The 19,666-nt window shown below is 35.7% G+C and overlaps 1 protein-coding gene across 8 annotated transcripts in view; it reads right to left on the bottom strand.

Moving 5' to 3' along the window:
• The window catches only part of LOC128205193 (transmembrane protein 47-like), a 49,472-nt gene extending 30,411 nt beyond the window's left edge, over nucleotides 1-19,061 (bottom strand). The window contains exons 1-2 of one of the 8 annotated variants that reach the window (XM_052906666.1): nucleotides 18,911-19,061; nucleotides 17,814-18,278 (exon numbers count right to left, since the gene is read on the bottom strand). In XM_052906666.1, coding sequence (XP_052762626.1) covers nucleotides 17,814-18,021 — 208 coding nt within the window. In that variant the 5' untranslated portion in view covers nucleotides 18,022-18,278; nucleotides 18,911-19,061. The other 7 variants (XM_052906669.1, XM_052906670.1, XM_052906671.1 and 4 more) reach the window with 7 other exon arrangements.
• Between the last annotated feature and the right edge of the window lie 605 nt (nucleotides 19,062-19,666).

Genomic DNA, 19,666 nt, shown 5'->3' with positions numbered 1-19,666 from the left:
TCAAAAGTATTACATATAATATTTTTTACGATGTCTTTCATGAACTAAGCCAAACTAATGTATTTCATTTCAAGGACGGACTTTTTGTTTTATTTACCGGAGCTTTTAAAGAAGAAAGCCTAGATGAATGCACAAAAGAAACGTATTGTTTTTATCCATTGTCATGTTTTACTTATTTGGGATCTTAATGATCGAAACAAAAACGCATGAGTATATTTATGCATACTTCCGGAAATTTAACAAATTTCTTCAATTAGACGCAAGTTCAGGTGCGAGCTCTCTTTGTACTGTAAGATTTGTGTGTTATATGCATGTAGGCTGCGTTTCTTTAAATATATTTTATGAGTTGAAACATGCGACATGAAACCATAAGGCATAACAGTAAAACTAATGCATATCTTCTTTTTGAAACGGTCATTATGGTAAATATTGAAAAGATACGGTGAAAATTACAGCTACATAAATCTTGACCAAGGAATTAATTTCCGTCATTTAAACAAAAGCAATTTAAATTACAAATATATATCATGTGTGAAATCCGGGAGTAATATTTTTGTTATTGGGCCAAGGTGAAACATTTCTACCAAGCCAAGGGGGAGGGTGCCCTGATGACCTTTCCCAGCACATTGCTGCCTTTTTATTATGCATTGAAGTGCCATTTTAGTTTTTCAATAACTTGTGCTGAAAGCAGTTGCATACAACCTGGTTTCTCTGAAAGTTTTGAACTTTATTTGATATTTATTTGACATATTGACAAGTAAATTTTTAGACATAAGTTTAAAATGATACTTTTAACTAGGGATGGAAACCGGATACCAAATCGGTATCTGGATATTCGTATCAAGTATTCGAGAACGATCCGGATACTCGTATCAAATTGTTTTCATAATAAGTAAATTTCCTATTATATGTCACCCACCTTCTGTTCCCTTTCTGACCTAGTATCCTGCCATTTTCGAATCCTGGCTGAAGCACTTAGTCAGTAATTTGCATTTTTCACAAGCATCAATTGTACAATTGCAAAGTAGGATACAGAGCGCAAAGAAAACAGAATAAACACCAGATATCAATAAATTGGAAATCCTGAAAAGACGATACTTATTTAGTTATCACGAAAAAGCTAAGTACATTTGCTACGTTCACAAAAGCAATGGGGACCATGTGTAAAAATCCTTTGCTACAATTCCCACAAAAACGAGCCAGTAGGGAGCCACATAACTGATGAACAGTAACGTGACGAGCAAGGCAATTAGGGCAAAGCCACACAGCTTTTTGAATGCCATATTTGTATAAAAATTGTAGGGAAACATTGATATCTATATGTATATCATTAATTTAAACTCAAGGTCCGACAGCCTTAATGCATTTGAAATAAACTATGCAAATTATGAGATGAAATGGATATTACAGACTTATTTAATCTTTCGAGCTAGATGCATGGCAACATGACAACTGTTTGCATAGGGAAATATCTACTTCCATATGTAATAGCAGCGGATATTCTGTTCTCTTAACTACCGAGACTTTACTTATCCTAGAAAGTAGAAATGATAACAGGATGAAAAAAAGCAAAATATCCTTTCATGTTCAAATATTATCCATTTTCTTGGCCAAAGCATTTAAACGCATGCACAACGGAGCTCCGATATTGGACAATATCCATGGCATTAATGTCTTTTTGTCATAAATGAGTATTTGTTTCCCGCTCGTATAATAACAAAACATCTCTTGGATCTATAACTTGTCTGAAAGCTGCCAGAGTGGATTGCGCATATTTTCAGTGCTGTTTTAACATTGTCATTGGCAAGCGCTTTAAATTGTGCAAATAATTTTCATCAAATAATTTTTATCATAATACCTTCGAGTGTACATAAGAGCAAGTGCTTCTGAAACATAAGCTAGTTTTATAGTTCTTCTTTTCATTTACAAATCATACTGATTGCACTTTCGTCATAAATAAAAAATAAAGTAACAAAATAGTTCCTTTAAAAGGAATAGTATTCATTGCGGAAGAATATCAGTGATTTATATTGTTTTTCATAGAGCGTGCACTTGTTATATAAATGATAAAATGGAACTGTTTTGATATACCAAAAAAGAAGAATAAAAGTCGACAACAATGGTTCGTATGAAGGTTTCCGAGTTGAATTTGAAAAAAAGGTGCATAAAACATGGTATATCTACCCTATGAGCATATAGTAGATCACAGTAAATCTTTTAGCATTCACCAATCATTTGATACCTGCTACGTTTTCAGCTTCTAAACACATGGTTACAATATTGTTATCAATAATTATTTTTTTTCCATAAATGCATTATTTAATAAGAAGTTCAAAGTTTACCACATACAATTTATGTTTGTTATACAAGAGTGTGTATTGTTTTTGAATATGAGTGTCCATTTAACTTTGATCCTAGTTAAACAAACAATGATCAAATCTTAAACGATACTCGGTGACAGACACGCAGCGTCTAACATGACAAATGCATTGTGTTAGACTTTGATATTGGAGTCTTATGTTCTATATTGCCTGACGGTTATATATAGTTAAAATTCGAATTGTTGCTCGCTATATGTGAGGAGGTTTAAACTAAAGCAATGCACCGTCAAATGTTTACATTTTTTGTTCATTTGAATCATATAGTTTGTGTACTTAAAAGAATTGACTGTCATAATTTGTCTCGAGTTCGTGCCCTAGTTAGAAACTACAAATGTGGTACATTTGAGAAGCGATGAGAATCCACAACCTCCAAGATGTTGGGCGGACACCTCTACAACTAACCCACTGTTACCTTTGGATTAATTGCCCTTCATACATATATAATAGTGTTAAACAATAGCTCTATTTCGTTCTACGGGTCAAATAAAACAAATATTATACATGACATCACATTTACGTCATCAACAAAAGCAATAAATATAGTCCGATCTCTGCTGTAATTTACGCGTTTTGTTAGTCGAAAAGTCTTAGAACTTTGCATTTTTTATGATTTCAATTGTGAATCTATAGAAAAACTTATATGTATGTCGGTTCGATATCATTGAAGCAATTTAATATTGTCTCTGATTTTACTGGCTTTCATATTTTGAAGATAATGTTCGTGAAGTACCATATAAGTTGCTCAGAAACTGTCTTTGTCACATCAACTGGTTTTTGTGTTAATCGAATTGTTTAGTTAATGGCAAATTATTCTATTGACACGATGCAGGAAAAAACAGTGTTTTACAATAATTCTTTCCCCTAAGACGAACAAAACTGCTCGTAGCGAATGATTGTCTTTTTTAAACATGAATATAAAAGTAGTCGTTAAATAATTCGTACCATTGCTACTGTTAAAGTCATAAACAGCGATCGGAGCCGGTAGGAGTCTTCAATACCATTATCAGCGATCGGAGCCTGTAGGGGCCGTTTCAATACCATTATCAGCGATCAGAGCCGGTAGGAGTCTTCAATACTATTATCAGCGATTGGAGCCTGTAGGGGCCGTTTCAATACCATTATCAGCGATCAGAACCAGTAGGAGTCTTCAATATAATTATCAGCGATCGGAGCCTGTAGGGGCCGTTTCAATACCATTATCAGCGATCGGAGCCTGTAGGGGCCGTTTCAATACCATTATCAGCGATCGGAGGCGGTAGGAGTCTTCAATACCATTATCAGCGATCGGAGCCTGTAGGGGCCGTTTCAATACCATTATCAGCGATCGGAGCCTGTAGGAGTCGTTTCAATACCATTATCAGCGATCGGAGCCTGTAGGGGCCGTTTCAATACCATTATCAGCGATCGGAGCCTGTAGGGGCCGTTTCAATACCATTATCAGCGATAAGAGCCTGTAGGGGCCGTTTCAATACCATTATCAGCGATCGGAGCGTGTAGGGGCCGTTTCAATACCATTATCAGCGATCGGAGCCAGTAGGGGCCGTTTCAATACCATTATCAGCGATCAGAGCCTGTAGGGGCCGTTTCAATACCATTATCAGCGATCGGAGCGTGTAGGGGCCGTTTCAATACCATTATCAGCGATCAGAGCCTGTAGGGACCGTTTCAATACCATTATCTGCGATCGGAGCCTGTAGGGGCCGTTTCAAGGCCATATACTGTTTCACGCCATTTTGACATAAGGAAACATGACACTTTAAAAAGTTGAAGTAAATGTATTATCATATAACACACGTGTTTCGAGATCTAGCGTTTTAAAGGTTAACTTTAATGAAGCTGCATTTATTTGATCAGTGTTAATAGATTAGCGTTTATAACCGAAAAGAAATTGTCAAGTATACATAGGAAAATATATCAAGTACCTGTTGTAGCAAATATTAAGTGTTGTCGATGAGTGCTTTTTCTTGGGCTATTACTCGCAGTCATGTGACACAAATCAAATTACCTGTGTGTTGGGAATCTTCACTATGGAATATGTTCAGATGTCGGGAATTCCAGACTTTAGGAAATGATCTCCAACTCGAAATTTACATTCATTGAGAACTTGTAATTCATTTTTATTAAAAGCAAGACAGTTTGATACTCTACCCGATGTATTCAATTTAATGTGTCTCTTGATGGTTGAAAATACATGCAATACGTGTTCAATATCGGCGCCGCATTGATGACCTAATTATAAGGTCCCGTTAAATTTTCGAGGTTATAACCGTCTGATAATGGCCGAGGGTTTCTAATTTATACTTAAGATCTTGGGTGGTATTCAATATTTAACTTTAATAAATCTTAGGGTCATACATCTTTGACTTCATTCACTCTATTGGCCAGTAATTAATAACAAGTAATCCGATTAGCTACATCGTTCTTAGATCCAATACCAATATTGAATCTAGCCCAGGTCGTTTAATAATATACCAAATCTTACAATTTATAGGTGTAAAGTTGTTATGTGGTCATTCTACCAGTCGACTTCACGCTGTATACATCGTTTATATTGTTCCCATAGCACATTATGTCGTATGTGAATCATAAAATGTATCCAGATAAATAAATGAGGCTCAACATTCATACTTTGTGAAATCTCGATGATATTACTTGTAAACAAATCATGAAAAAAATATATCTGCGCCGTACACTATGAAATGATTGGCATACATTTATTTCCGGGCGAGGAAATCAATATCAACACACTGGCGGTCAGACTGTACCAGAGCGTAATTGATTTCCCCACTGATAAACGTCTTACAGCGCTTCAAACAGTACAAGGAACCATCAATGTTTTTACAGCCTACAATAAACAAATTAGTCCAAGTGTTTAGGATATATACTTTGGATAAAATCAAATTGAAGCTTGAATGGACCGTGGCTCCTGAGTACAAGCTAACTGTATCACAAATCAACGTCATTAATTGTCTGAACATATACGTGTTATTTGATAAACAACTGCAGTTTCCATTTTTATAATAAAACTTGCCTTACGTAACTATTAGACCCCAATATAGGTTTGAATATTTTATGTTAATAATTGTGTTGACGGATAACAGTGTGTTGAATCTTTTCGAAATTTGAAACTGAAGATAAACGATATGCGAAGTGGAATTGGAAGAAAAAGTAAAAACTGAATATGTATACTATATCAAAGTAAAGAAGGAACTTGCCATTCCTGATGTGTTGGTCACGGTTTACGATCACGCCGAAAAGGAAACATTATTATACGACTAAACTCCATCACAGCTATTGAAATGGTTTCTTTTTACGGTTGTAAGCGAACCATGCACGAGAATTTCGATTTATCCCACTAGCCGATACATTGTATTTAGAAAGGCCATGCTAATAATATAATGTCTATCTTTTGGAAAAATATTTCTGTTTATCTACTTATCAATCTGTATTTATTTATTTATTGATGCATGTATTTCCTCACTAATATATGCAATACACTTATCATGGTATAAGTCAGATACAGTTACTCGCTTTGTCTTCAAAGGTGTCCTCTTACAGACGTAAGAAACCGTTTCGCTAGGACGAACACCAACATCAACGTGAATTAATGTCTTAACTGATACACATGCTATTGAAACCCATAATATTTGTGATACTACGACCACACAAATTGTAAACAAAGCGGAATTGCTCCCAAGAGCGAGCTAAAAAGGACACGTAAACTCGTGCATAAATGTCTTAACACATTTTGTTCACAATCATGATAATTGTATAAACTAGTTGTGTCACATTAACGATCACACAAATGGAAAATTAAATGTAAATGTCTCCCGATGGCGAGCTTTAATGGTCGACCATCAACGTGCATTGATTTTTAAACCGATACATCAGAAAAAATCATGATTTTTGTGTCAAGCTTATGATCATACAATTTGCGTCAACTTGATGATCACACAAATGAAAAATGAAATGTAAATTTCTCCCGATTGCGAGCTAAAATGTTTCCGCATCAACATGCCTTAAAGCTGCACTCTCACAGATTGATCGTTTTGACATTTTTTGTGTGTGTGTGTCTTGGAACAAGCCAATTTATGCAAAAATGCATGGAAACCAGTGATGTAAGACTGCTGACAAAAACATCAGATAGCAGATTTTCATATTTAAGTATAAAAATTGATTTTTTTTAAAACGTTAGTTACGCTTTTTAATAGCCATTGAACATTATTTTTCGTACTTGAATATGAAAATCTGCGATCTGATCTTTTGTCAGCAATCTTCTATCACTGGTTTGCAGATATTTACACAATAAATGGCTCATTCCAAGACAAAAAAAATGAAAAAAGAAGTTGTAAAAAGGATAAATCAGTGAGAGTGCAGCTTTAATGCCTATGCGATATACATGTTACAAAGAGAAATGTCGAGTGCTTGTTGAGCATGATCATTTTAGATAAGATAAAATAATCTGTATTTCAAGTCGGTTATGATAAACATCATAACACTTGATAATAGTTATTTTCCGACAAAGTTTAACATCACGATAAAGTATTTCTCTTCCCTGTGTATAACAATATCAGAAAGGAGTTGATAAACCATTACGTATTAGAAACCAAAGTATTTACAAGTTTATTCGCAAACATCGTGAAATCAATAATTCGACATGCGTAATTTAATTTATAAACCAATCATTTCTTCTATGATAGCAATTATATGGTAAATAATATAATTAAGAATATTCAGTAATATATGAAGACTATACTATATGATATTAGCCTCCAAATCCTGTTATTTCAGATATGTACCATGTACATGCACATTTTTATTTAGAAATTCATCATTTGTAATTTTTAAGCATATTCCTCTCTGTTATGTTAGCATTTGTCTTTACATTATATCCTTGTAAACAGGCCATGTTTCATTGTATCCATATTAATTATTTTCTGATGAATATACTTTTGTCAAGAAGCCGCCATAAAAATGTTAACGACAATTAACAATTCTTCCCGCCTGTCTGTCATTAAATTGCCAATTTACATGCACCAGACCATGAGTGTGAAATAAGATGAGGATTATTTCCAGTGTACAGTCGAACCCCGTTGGCTCGAACTTGCTTGGCTCGAATCCTCGTTGGCTCGAACTAGATGCATAGGACCAATTTATTTACACTGAGGTTAAACATTCCCGCTTAGCTCGAATAATCCGAGGCTCGAGGAAGTTCGAGCCAACGGGGTTCGACTTTATATAAAACCTGAAGCTTCGACCTAACACATGTGTTTGAGAATAATGAATAGATGCTATGACAATGCATTTACAATCTTTCATGTTAGCACTTGAAGATCATTTACTCATCAATATAGTACATTGAAAAACTCTATATACATGCGATGCCATTTTCTAAGGACGACTGAGATTTCATTTGTTGCCAAAACTAATGGCCACGGAGCGAAAAGTGTTTGCTATATCAGACATATTAGCCGTAATGTAATGCGACAAAACATGTCAGCCATTAGTTAAATTAAACAAATAGAAAGAACATGCTTCAGACATCCCTCCCCCCCCCCAAAAAAAAAAAAAATAATAATAAAAAAATGAACAGACGAGCCCGTTTGCTCGAACTCGCTTGGTTCGGTTTTTCTCTTTGGCTCGAACTACATTTCTTTATACTAAAAGTTAACAATCCCGCTTGGCTAGACTATTCCGAGGCTTGAGGTATATTTGCCGGTCCCTGGGAGTTCGAGCCAACGGGACAAAAAATGCCCACAAATTCCACTAGGGACTCTACTTTGAGGGGAAATCTTCATATCAAATACAATGACTCAAGTATATTTGGGTAGTTAAGTAAGTTTCGAGCGAGAAGCAAACGGATAAAACAGTAGACACGGAGTTATATTTCACAATATCTAACGATAAGTATAGCTGCAACCAAGGGCGTGTAAAGGAAGACAAGACCAGGGGCAGCTCCAGAACTCTACTTTAGAGGGGGCGTACTTTAGGGGCGTAACCTTTCGACTTGCGCCCCTCCCTCAGAACCAAAATTTATATGGATCGAAGTTTTGGCAAGGGAGTTTTGTGGCTTTCCCCCAAAACAATTTTAAAGATTTCTAGTCCGAAATATTGCATTATGGGCGTATTTGATTACTTATATTACTTATTTTCTACTATATTGAAATAAAAAGTAAACTTGAACGCCCCGCCCCCGCACCCGCACCGCTCCCTCAGGATCCGCTAGTAAAGATAACATTTGAAGCCATCTTCAGTAAGATTAAACACTTGAGAAAAAATGTTTTACAAATAAGGAAAACGTGCTGACAATGTTGAGAGATTTTGAAATGCAGCAGCATACTTCCGCTTCAAATTTGCAATTTTGCTGTTTTAATCTGAACGAAAGAAGAGTTATACTTGAACATTATTTACAATTGAAGTATAGACACTTACGTTTTTCAAAATGATTCATTTTTTTGAGAGATTTATTTTCTTCGAGAAAAACTAGGTAGCAAAAATAACCACTACGGACAAATTATCAGAAAAATGCTTCTGTTATATGTCCCTTGGTTTTGACAAGAAAATGAACAAGTAAACCAAACCAATCGCTGTATAACCCATTCATTCGTCCTCGCATGCAACAACATTACAAAATTAATGCATTATGTGGCCTGGTAATAATAAACAGTGTCCACATACTTTCCATTATATAAGTATCTTCCATGGCCGAGAGTGTAAGATAGGTTCATCCCGACCCGAGCGTAGGGTGTTTTGCGGAAACGAGGCTTACCGAGTTTCTGCAAAACATCCTGTGCGAGGGTTGGGATGAACCTATCTTACACGAGTGGCTATGGTAGATGCTTTTTCTCCCACCTCAGTTCAACAAAATTAAGTAAAAATGTATTTTTTTGCCGGAACTATTTTGTGCGTAGTGAAAATAAATGCGTATGGATATGTGATAATTCGTGGTTGTCATAGATATGCGCGCAGTGATTCAGATTATGTTAATAGTCAAATCGGGCTTTAAATAGTTCTGAGGAGAGTGAATCATTATTTCTTGAAAGGTGCGTTAACACTTTTTTATGGAAATATATTTGAAGCGAGAAATAATTAACTAGCAATTTAAATATTGCAACAAAACAAGGTTTATATGATGCTACAGACAAGTCTTCAACAAGGGAGGTAATAACAATGTGATGACCATTAAAAAGGAGTTCCATACGGGCGTTTTATCTTTGCCCGTGGGCAAAATTAGAATTTCTAGCATGGTTAATTTTTTGGATCTACTTATCTGAGGTGAGAGAATACATAATCCTGTTGGACACACATAAATAAAACAATAATAACTATACTAAAGTGGCCCTCGTACTTAAAATCAATATATACACATATATAACCACATATGTATAAAATTAATAAATTTGGAGTGATGAACCTTTAACTACATACTAAATAATGCGTTCATGGAAAAGGTGAATTACTGATACATGTAACAAGATTGTAACCATATGTTAAGCGCACAAATATTAAATGACTGGTGGGTTCTAAAAGATTTACCGTGACCAAATAAGGTAGAAATACCGTGTTTTCTGCACTATCTATCAAATTAAGCACGGTATCCCTCATTAAAACCAATGTGTTCGATATATATTCATCATTTTCGTTAAATTAAAACACATGTATTAATTGTGGTACTGCTTATTTGGGAGGTAGAGTGCATCATTAAGGAGGTAAATGTGGTTAGGCCTGCTTTTATCTGATAAAGTGAGTTTAGATTGATATTGATATTTCAGTACATGTATTTTTGTACATTGGGGTCTCGTTAATTGTTATAAATTTAGTTTAATGACAATCTCTGCTTCTATTCACTCACCCCACCCCCACCACCAGGCCCTCTGTTGCGGCCACGGTATTGTACTTTATCCCGAAAGGTGTAGCATAATTGATTATAAGAAAGAAAGGCAGATATGAGTAAAATAATTATGAAGCTCTAACTCCAGGTCCAATTTCAATAATGGCTTAAAATCGTAACTTTCCAGGCTTTACTCCGTATTAGCGTTAGCTGCGTTTCAATAAAAATATCGTAAGGACATTTGAGGCAAAGATTCCGCCCGTAACTTTACGGGTGTACCTGAACACTTTTATGCAGCGTACGTTTCATGACTTAATGTCTTTTTTGAAACTGGACCCTGATTGCAGTCAACAAATGCGGTACAAGACTGATAGTATTGATGTTCCTAAGCATATGGATAATTTTAGGTAGCATAAAAATCGCAAGAAACAATTTGTCTTAAACAATCAATATTTTCCGACCTACCTACCCCTGTTTTTTTTTTGTTGTTGTTTTTTGTTTTGTTTTAAGTGGAGGGGGCATGAGACCGATAAAAAGGGAATTTTTAGGCATAGCTAAACTATCGAAGACAATTTGTACAGTACCAAAGGGAATTCACACCTCAATGGCTCGTCTTACTAGTGTACCATAGTGGACCATCGTTCGTTATGTGAAAAATCGACAAAATATTCTATACACTCCATTAAATAAGATAAAACTCATCTGAACCCTACCTGGGTAATCGGTGCCATTTCTGTCATCCCCAAAGAAGGACCAATGGCAGTCGTTGGGGCTACAGTCGGCCAAGAGTCCCCTGTTTTGTATGTCTGATGGCAGGTGTTTGAGACTGTTAAGGCTGGCTAACTCGGGGTTGGACTCGACCCAGTAAGGCGTTGCAAAACTTATGATCAGGGCGAGGTTAGTGTTGACCAGCAAGATCAACCCGATTATCTGACAACAGCTCGTCTTCATGATGTCTTATTTTGATGTTGTTGTTGTGATGGTTGTAGTTGTAGTTTTGGTGTAGTTGCTTTTGCTATTTTTGTAGTAGCTACAACCGGCACAGCTGCTTGCGTTGTTTATCGTATGTTTATGGGTAAGATTCCTCGCCTACCAATGACACTCGTGGTTGTTGTTGTATATATAAACACACTAGCACCGGATGATAATGCTCACAAATATCTGATCAAATCTCTCAACGAATCCTTTCAATGTTAAGAACTGAAATATTAATAACACAATTTGTGCATATATTCTTAAAACCAAACTTTACTTGCTGTACAATAGTCATGGTATTACATGTATAATTAACAACTTTAACAAAATACCAACATGAAAAAATACTCTTTACAACCAGACATTCTTGTTATTATTCCATTCGGACAAACTGTTTATTAATAAAGTGCAAGTATTTCCCTACACAGCAACAATGTACTGCTCTATCAAGTGTGTTATAAATACTAACACTGACTAATTGCTTAAACGCGGTGAACGCTACTCACATTTATATTAATCCAACGCGCTTGGCAGGTAAACAATAAGTGAAAGCAAAGCGAAACTAGCGTTTTACATATTCACAATAAAATGAAAGAATCCCCTCCTTAATGTATTATGCTTTTCTCTCCCACTTCGAGGAAAGAGGCATTTAACACTAGACAATAGAAAACGCCTGCAAAATCAAGTGCTTGCTGACTTTTACAGAAGCAAACCTTTTCCGTTGCCTTATATACACATTTTGTGAACGCCCAAATCGGCACTTAATCACAAGTAGAATGATAACAAGCTCAGCAAGCGTTGTTGTCAGCGGTACCAGTTACAATATATCAAATATTAAGGTTTGTTTAAAGATGGAACTTACACAATCAGGAAGATGAAAATCGCAAACAAACAGATCGTAATCTTGGATCGCTAAGTTTTCAAATAGTGGTTTCGTTCATCGGTCTGCATAGTGATCTCGTTATAAATGAGTGATCTCGTTCAGCTGTCTGCGCAGTGATCTGCTTTAGTGGCCTCGTTCAGCGGTATGCGTAGTGAACTGGTTCAGCGGTATGCGTGGTGATCTGGCTCAGCGGTATGCGTAGTGATCTGGTTCAGCGGTATGCGTAGTGATCTGGTTCAGCGGTATGCGTAGTGATCTGGTTCAGCGGTCTGCGTGTGATTTTGATCAGCGGCCTGCGTAGTGATCTTGTTCAGCGGCCTGTGTAGTGATCTGGTTGAGTGGTCTCGTTCAGCGGTCTGTGTGTGATCTTGTTCAGCGGCCTGCGTAGTTATCTGGTTCAGTGGTCTGCGTAGTGATCTGGTTCAGCGGTCTGCGTAGTGACCTGGTTCAGCTGTCTGCGTAGTGATCTGGTTCAGAGGTCTGCGTAATGATCTGGTTTAGTAGTCTGATTTAGTGGAGTAAATATCAATATCCAAAATTACTGATAAGCCCAAACACCAGACAAGAAAACATGTAGTTATGTGATGTTTTTCAAATCATTTAAATAAATAAATACGAGGCTACCGTCATGGAAGGGCAGGCGAAAAAGTATCATTCAGATCAGCAGTTTAGTAAGAAAAAACAATCAGTTTGATTTAAACATTTTTTATTCAACAGGTGTATATAAATATACTATATTTATCATTAAACAGATTCCACATTAATACAATTTAAATATTTACTCGTTATATATTGCATCGGTTATCATTTATAAACGAAGGCATAGCTTATACAGTTTCTCCCCGTGGAAAAAGAAACCAGTTGATCAAGATATTCTGTTAAATCGATAGGTACCAAGAATAAAGAAGCACTTCGTTAATAGTATACAAACATGCGTTGATAACTTGTGCTGTAAACGATCGAACTACATGTATATCCAAATATTCAAGCAATCCATCAACATCATATTCTAGAAAATTGAAACTTTTTTCCCATAATACATAACCAGTATGATAATGAAATTACTTTGGAAACTTCAACAAATCTTTAAACCATGGAACACGCATCTATCGATGAAATAACTAGTAAACAAATCATGAGAGTTATATCTGCGCTGTACACTATAAAATGATTGGCATACATTTATTTCCGGGCGAGGAAATCAATATCAACACACTAGCGGTCAGACTGCCAGATCGTAATTGATTTCCCCGCTGATAAACGTCTTAGGGCGCCACAAACAGTACAAGGCACAGTCAATGTTTTTACAGCCTACGATAAACAAATTAGTTCATGTGTATTGTATATATGCTTTGGACGAAATAAAATTGAAGCTTGAATGGACCGTGGCTCCTGAGTGCAAGCTAACTGTTCATACATGAACGTTCCTAAGTGTCTGAACATATACTGTCTTTGATAAACAATTGCAGTTTTCATTCGTTTTATAAAACTTGCTGTACATAAATATGTACAAACCCAAATTTAAGTTTAAAATGATACTCTAAATCAAACTCAATACATACACATGTATAACAAACATCAATTTTGACTGATAAACCTTTAACTACTTACTAAATAATGCATATACATGTACGGAAAATATTCATTACTGATAACAAGATTGTTACCGTGTATTTAATAGATAACTGAAAACGCACAAATGTTAAATGAATGGTTAATGCTAACAGATTTACTGTGTTCTACATATACTCTCATACGAAAGAAATACCGTGTTTTTATGCCCGTTTCTTTTAAATTAAACTCGGTATCCTTCATATGTACCACTGTTTTCGACATTTATTCATCCTTTTTGGAATATTAAAACAAAATAATTAATTGTGGTAGATTTTACTCGGGAGTAAGAGTGTATCTTTAAACAGGTTATGTTATTAATTGTGTTTGCCGGATAACAGAGTGCTGTATGTTTTTCAGATTTTGAACGGTAGAAAAACGATTTGCGAAGTGAAAATGGAAGAATATGTCAACACGGAATATGCATACTATATCAATGGATCGAAGGAATTTGCCAGTCCTTATATTTTTGTCAAGTTTAAGATTACAAAAACGAAAACTTAATGTCAAGTTCTCCCGAGTACGAACTAAACTGTTCACGCATGTTTTAACCGATGCACATGATTTTTTAACTCGTGATAATATTAGTTGTATCAAGTTTACGATCACAAAAATGGAAAACTGATTATAAGTTTCTCCCAAGTGATAGCTTAATTATTCATGCATCAACGCACCTTAATGTCTTAACCAAAACATGTCTTATTAAAAACTATATTATTTTTTTCAACTTTACAATCATACGAATTGTGTCAACTTTACGACAGCACAAATGGAAAATAAAATATCAAAAAATCCTGAGAGCGAGCTCAAATGGAGTCACGCATCGTAGTGCATGAATGTCTAAACAGAAACACATCTTATTAAAACTCATGATATTTGTGTCAACTAAAAGATCACACAAATGAAAAAAATAGATGCGATTTTTCCTCGGGTGCGCCTACAATATTCACGAACCACCGCGCATTAATGTCTGAAGCGATGAACATCTTATTTAAAACCTTTATGTTTGTGTAAATTTTACGATCATACAATTGAAAATTAAAATGTAAATTTCTCCCGAGAGCGAGATTAAATGGCTACCCTTCAATCTGCGTTGATGTTTAAACCGATACACATCAGATAAAAAATCATGATATCTGTGTCAAATTAACGATCATACAATTTGTGTCAACATTACGATCACACAAATTGAAAATAGATTGTATATTTCTCTCGGGAGATACCTTTAAAATTCACGCACCAACGTGCCTTAATGTCTAAACCGATATACATCTTATTAAAACCCATGATATTTGAGTGAACTAAACGATCATACAATTCATGTCAACCTAACGATCACACAAATGGAAAATATATTGTAATTTTTTCCCGAGCGATACCTTTGATATTCACGCATGGACATGCTTTAATGTCTAAACCGATACACATCTTATTAAAACCCATGATATTTGTGTAAACTGAACGATCAAACAAATGGAAAATGAATTTAAATTTCTCCCGAGATCGAACGTAAATGGCCACATATCATCGTGCCTTAATGTTTAAACCGAAACACATTTTTATAAAACACATGATATTTGAGTCAACTTAACAACCACACACTCTTTGTGCCAACTTTACGATCACACAGAATTTGTGTCAACTTTTTGATCACACAAACGGAAAATAAAATGTCAATGTCTCCCGAGAGCGAGCTTAAATGGTCACGCATCAACGTGCATTAAAGTCTGAACCAAAATACATCTTCATGGAATTTGAGTCAACTAAACAATCATAAAATTTGTTTCAACTTAATGATCACACACATTGAAAATAGATTTTAATTTCTCACGAGTGCGAGCTTAAATGTTCAAGGATCAACGTGCCTTTAATGTCTATGCGATAAACATGTTACAAATGAAAATGTCGAGCGCTCGTTGTGTATGTTCAATTTAGATTTAATAGATAAAATAATCTGTATTTCAAGTCGGTTATGATAAACATCATAACACTAGATAATAATTATTTTCCGACATAGTTTGACATAACGATAAAGTATTTCAATTCCTTGTGTAAAATAATATCAGAAAGTAGATGGTCAAACCATTATATATTAGAAACCTAAGTATGTACAAGTTTGAAATATCAAAACATCGTCAAAATAAGAAATCTGATTACATTTATTAACCAAGGATTTCTTCGATGATTGCTATTCTATGATGAATGATATGATTTAGACTATTCAGTTATATATTTATCTATTAGTCTCCAAACTCCCTATTATTCTGTTATTTCAGATATGTACCATTTACATTTTGATTCAGATGAATGGGTGCAATAACATTACATAAAAGCGTTTCATGATAGCACTTGAACATAATCATTAAACTCATCAATCTGGTACACTGAAAAACTTTTCACATGCGATGCAATTTTCTACGGACGAATGAGATATGTATCGTATCAGACATATTAGCCGTAAAGAAATGCGACAAAACATGTCAGTCATTAGTTGAATTAAACGAATAGAAAGAATATGCTTGAAACATCCCCAAAAATATTCAGTCGAACCCCGTTGGCTCGAACTCGCTTGGCTGGCGCAAGGAGTTCGAGCGAACGTGGTTCGACTGTACCGAAAAACAATCAGGATAAAAATGCACACAAATACCTCTAGGGACTGTACTATTAGGGGAAATCTTCAGATTAAATACAATGACTTAAGTATATTTGGGTTGTTTAGTAAATTTCGAGAGAGAAGCAAACGGATAAAACAGTAAAGACACGAAGTTATCTTTCACACTATCTAACGATAAATACAGATACAACCAAGGGCGTGTCAAGGAAGTCATGGCCAGGGGCGGATTCAAGATTCTACGTTTGAGGGGGCGTAACTTAAGGGCATAACCTTACGACTTGCGCCCCTCCCTCAGAACCACAATTTATATGGAACGAAGTGTAGGTAAGTGTTGACAGATACACAGGAAATGGCCCCTGGGAGACCAGTGCAATAAACAGGAGATGCACAGAAGGAAATTATTATGCCAAACATTCCTTAAACTAGGCCTTCAAGACAAACAATCAAAATATATGTTTTTGTAATATATCTCTTGGTTTTGACATGAACATGATCAAGTAAACTAATTCCATCACTGTAAAATCCATACATTCGCCCTGGCATGATGTAACCTGGCACTTAATCGGAATTGAATATGGAAAACTTAACAAGACGTTTTTACAATATTACAAGATGATCGTTTAATGTTGGCATGTTGATAACAAACAGTGTTTTTGTACATTTCATTATACATAATCCAATTGGACACACACAAATAAAACAAATAAACAATATTTAGATAGTAAAAGTGGTAAGGCCAGAAAATACCGTAAGGTCATTTGTCCCAAAGACTCTGGCCGTAACTTTATCGGTGTACCTGTTATGCGCAAGTCAATTGTAAATACGGTCCCCCAGGTCCGGGGGGTATACCGGGGATAGCCGGTTAAATGGACCGTGTTTTTACCTTTCAGGTGGCCCGCAGTGCCGGGTGAATGCGTTGGCGTTGTATTTGCGCCAAAAAAATAGCGAACATATGTCTTACTTAGGGTCCCAGGGTTCGGGGGGCATTAAGCGGGGATTTTACCAGCAGTTCGTCCCCGCAGGTCCGGGATTTTACCCGGGCTTGGCTGGACCAAAAGCCAAAGTCCCCGCTATTCCCCGGACCTGAGGGCCGTGGTTACAATTTACTGGTGCATTTTGCCGCGTACGTTTCATGACTAAATATCTTTTTTGAAACTGGGCCCTGATTGCTGACAACAAATGCCAGACAAGACAGATAGTAATGATGTTCCTATGCATATGATATATAGTTTTGGGTGGCATAAAAATCTCAAGAAACAATTTGCCTAAAAAGATCAAATAATATCCGACCTACCTACCCCTGTTTTTTTTTTGTTTGTTGTGGGGGACATGATACCGAAAACAAAGATAGTTTGTACGCTTAACTTAAGCTTTCTAAGACAATTTTGTACAATACCAAAGGGAACTCAGACCCAAATGGCTCGACTAACTAGGGAAGGACCATCGTTCATTATGTGAAAAATCGACAAATAAATCATTACAAGCCATTAAACAAAATATAACTAATCTGAACCCTACCTGGGTAATCGAAGCCATATCTGTCATCCCCAAAGAAGGACCAATGGCAGTCATTGCGGCTACAGTCGCCCCAGAGTCCCCTGTTATGGCGGACAAATGCCAGGGGGTTGTACTCGATCCAGTAAGGTGTTGCAAAACTGATGATCAGGGCGAGGTTAGTGTTGACCAGCAAGATCAATCCGATGATCTGACAACAGCTCGTCTGCATGATGTCTTATTTTGTTGTTGTTTTGGTGCTGGTTGTTGTAGTTTTTGTGTAGTTGTTCTTGTTTTTTTGTAAAATCTGCAACTGGTATAGCTGCTCGCGTTGTTTATCGTAGGTTTATGTATAGGACTCCTTGGTTACGAATGACACTCCTGGTTGATTTTTGTATATATATACACACACACTAGCACTATTCCCCGGATGTTAATGCTCACAAATAGCTGATCAAATCTCTAATGGAATCCTTTTCCGGTGAAGAACTGAAATATTAATAACACAAATTGTGAACACGTTTTTAAAACCAAATTGAACTTTTAAAATTGCTGTACAACATTCATGACATTATATGTATATTTAACAACTTTTACCAAATGTCAAAATACCAACATGAAAAACAATACTCTTTTCATTGAGACTTTCTCGTTATTATTTCATTCTGACAAACTGGTTATTTTTTAAGTAGGAGTATTTCCGTTTATACCGACAATGCACTGCTCTATCACGTGAGTTATATATATATACTAACACTGACTAATTGCTTAAACGCGGTGAACGCTACTCACACATATTCCCACGCGCTTGGCATGTAAACTATATAAACTTACTTTAACGAGCACCTCAGCTTCAGTGATAGGAAAACGAAACTAGCGCTTAACATATTCACAATAAAATGGAAGAATTCTCCCCTTAATATATTATGCTTTTCTGGAGCAGCGCCCACTACTAGGAAAGAGGCATTTAACACTAGACAATAGAAAACGCCTGCAAAATCAATTGCTTGCTGACTCAGAGACTTTTACAGAAGCAAACCTTTGCTTCGTTGCATATTATACACAATTTTGTGAACGCCCAAATCGACACTTAATCACAAGTAGAATGATAACAAGCTCACCAAGTGTTGTTGTAAGCGGTAGCAGCTATAATCCATCAAATATTAAGCTTTGTTTAAAGATGGTACTTATACAATCAGGAACATGAATATCGCAAGCAAACAGTGGATTTTCCCAAAGATCCGATCGGAATATTGGATCGCGTAGTTTTCAAATAGTATTGGATGAGGAATTCTCCCTACAGTGTATTCAACAGATTCTGTGGAACTCTGCGAGTGAGCTCGGCGGAGAAAAATATGCACATTCACACACTGTTACTATCGACATGTTTTATCAGTTGATTTATCTGTAATTGCGTGAGTGTTAAAACGAGGATATTCATAAAATAAAAATACCTATCGAAATTTCCCCTTTAATTGTTGATAAAGGACGTGTTTTTGTTTTGAATTTGTTTAATTCAATTAAATGTGTAAACAATTCAAGTGTTTTTATTTTAAGATGTAGAATAAATATTTTCAAATATGAAACGTATGTTATGATATATGTACTTTAAAGATGATAACTCCAGAGTCAATCGTAAAAAACTAATTTTAACAAGTACACTGTTTAAAGGCGCATACTCACAATAAGGGAGACACAGCGTACATACAGCACTTGCATCGAAATAAATGTTTATAGCATTAAAAAACGAGACAGCAATTTTACATATCCTTTAAAATTTTAACGTCGCATTTGACTTCATATATGATTGATATGTGAACAATTGTTTCTTAAACACGCCTTTTCCATACTCTTTTACGCTTAAATTAAAAGAAAAT

Source organism: Mya arenaria, chromosome 10 (genome assembly GCF_026914265.1).
Source record: "Mya arenaria isolate MELC-2E11 chromosome 10, ASM2691426v1".
Taxonomy (NCBI): Eukaryota; Metazoa; Mollusca; class Bivalvia; order Myida; family Myidae; genus Mya; species Mya arenaria.
The sequence above is the reverse complement of the archived record's forward strand: the minus strand, read 5'-3'. Positions and strand labels throughout refer to the sequence as shown.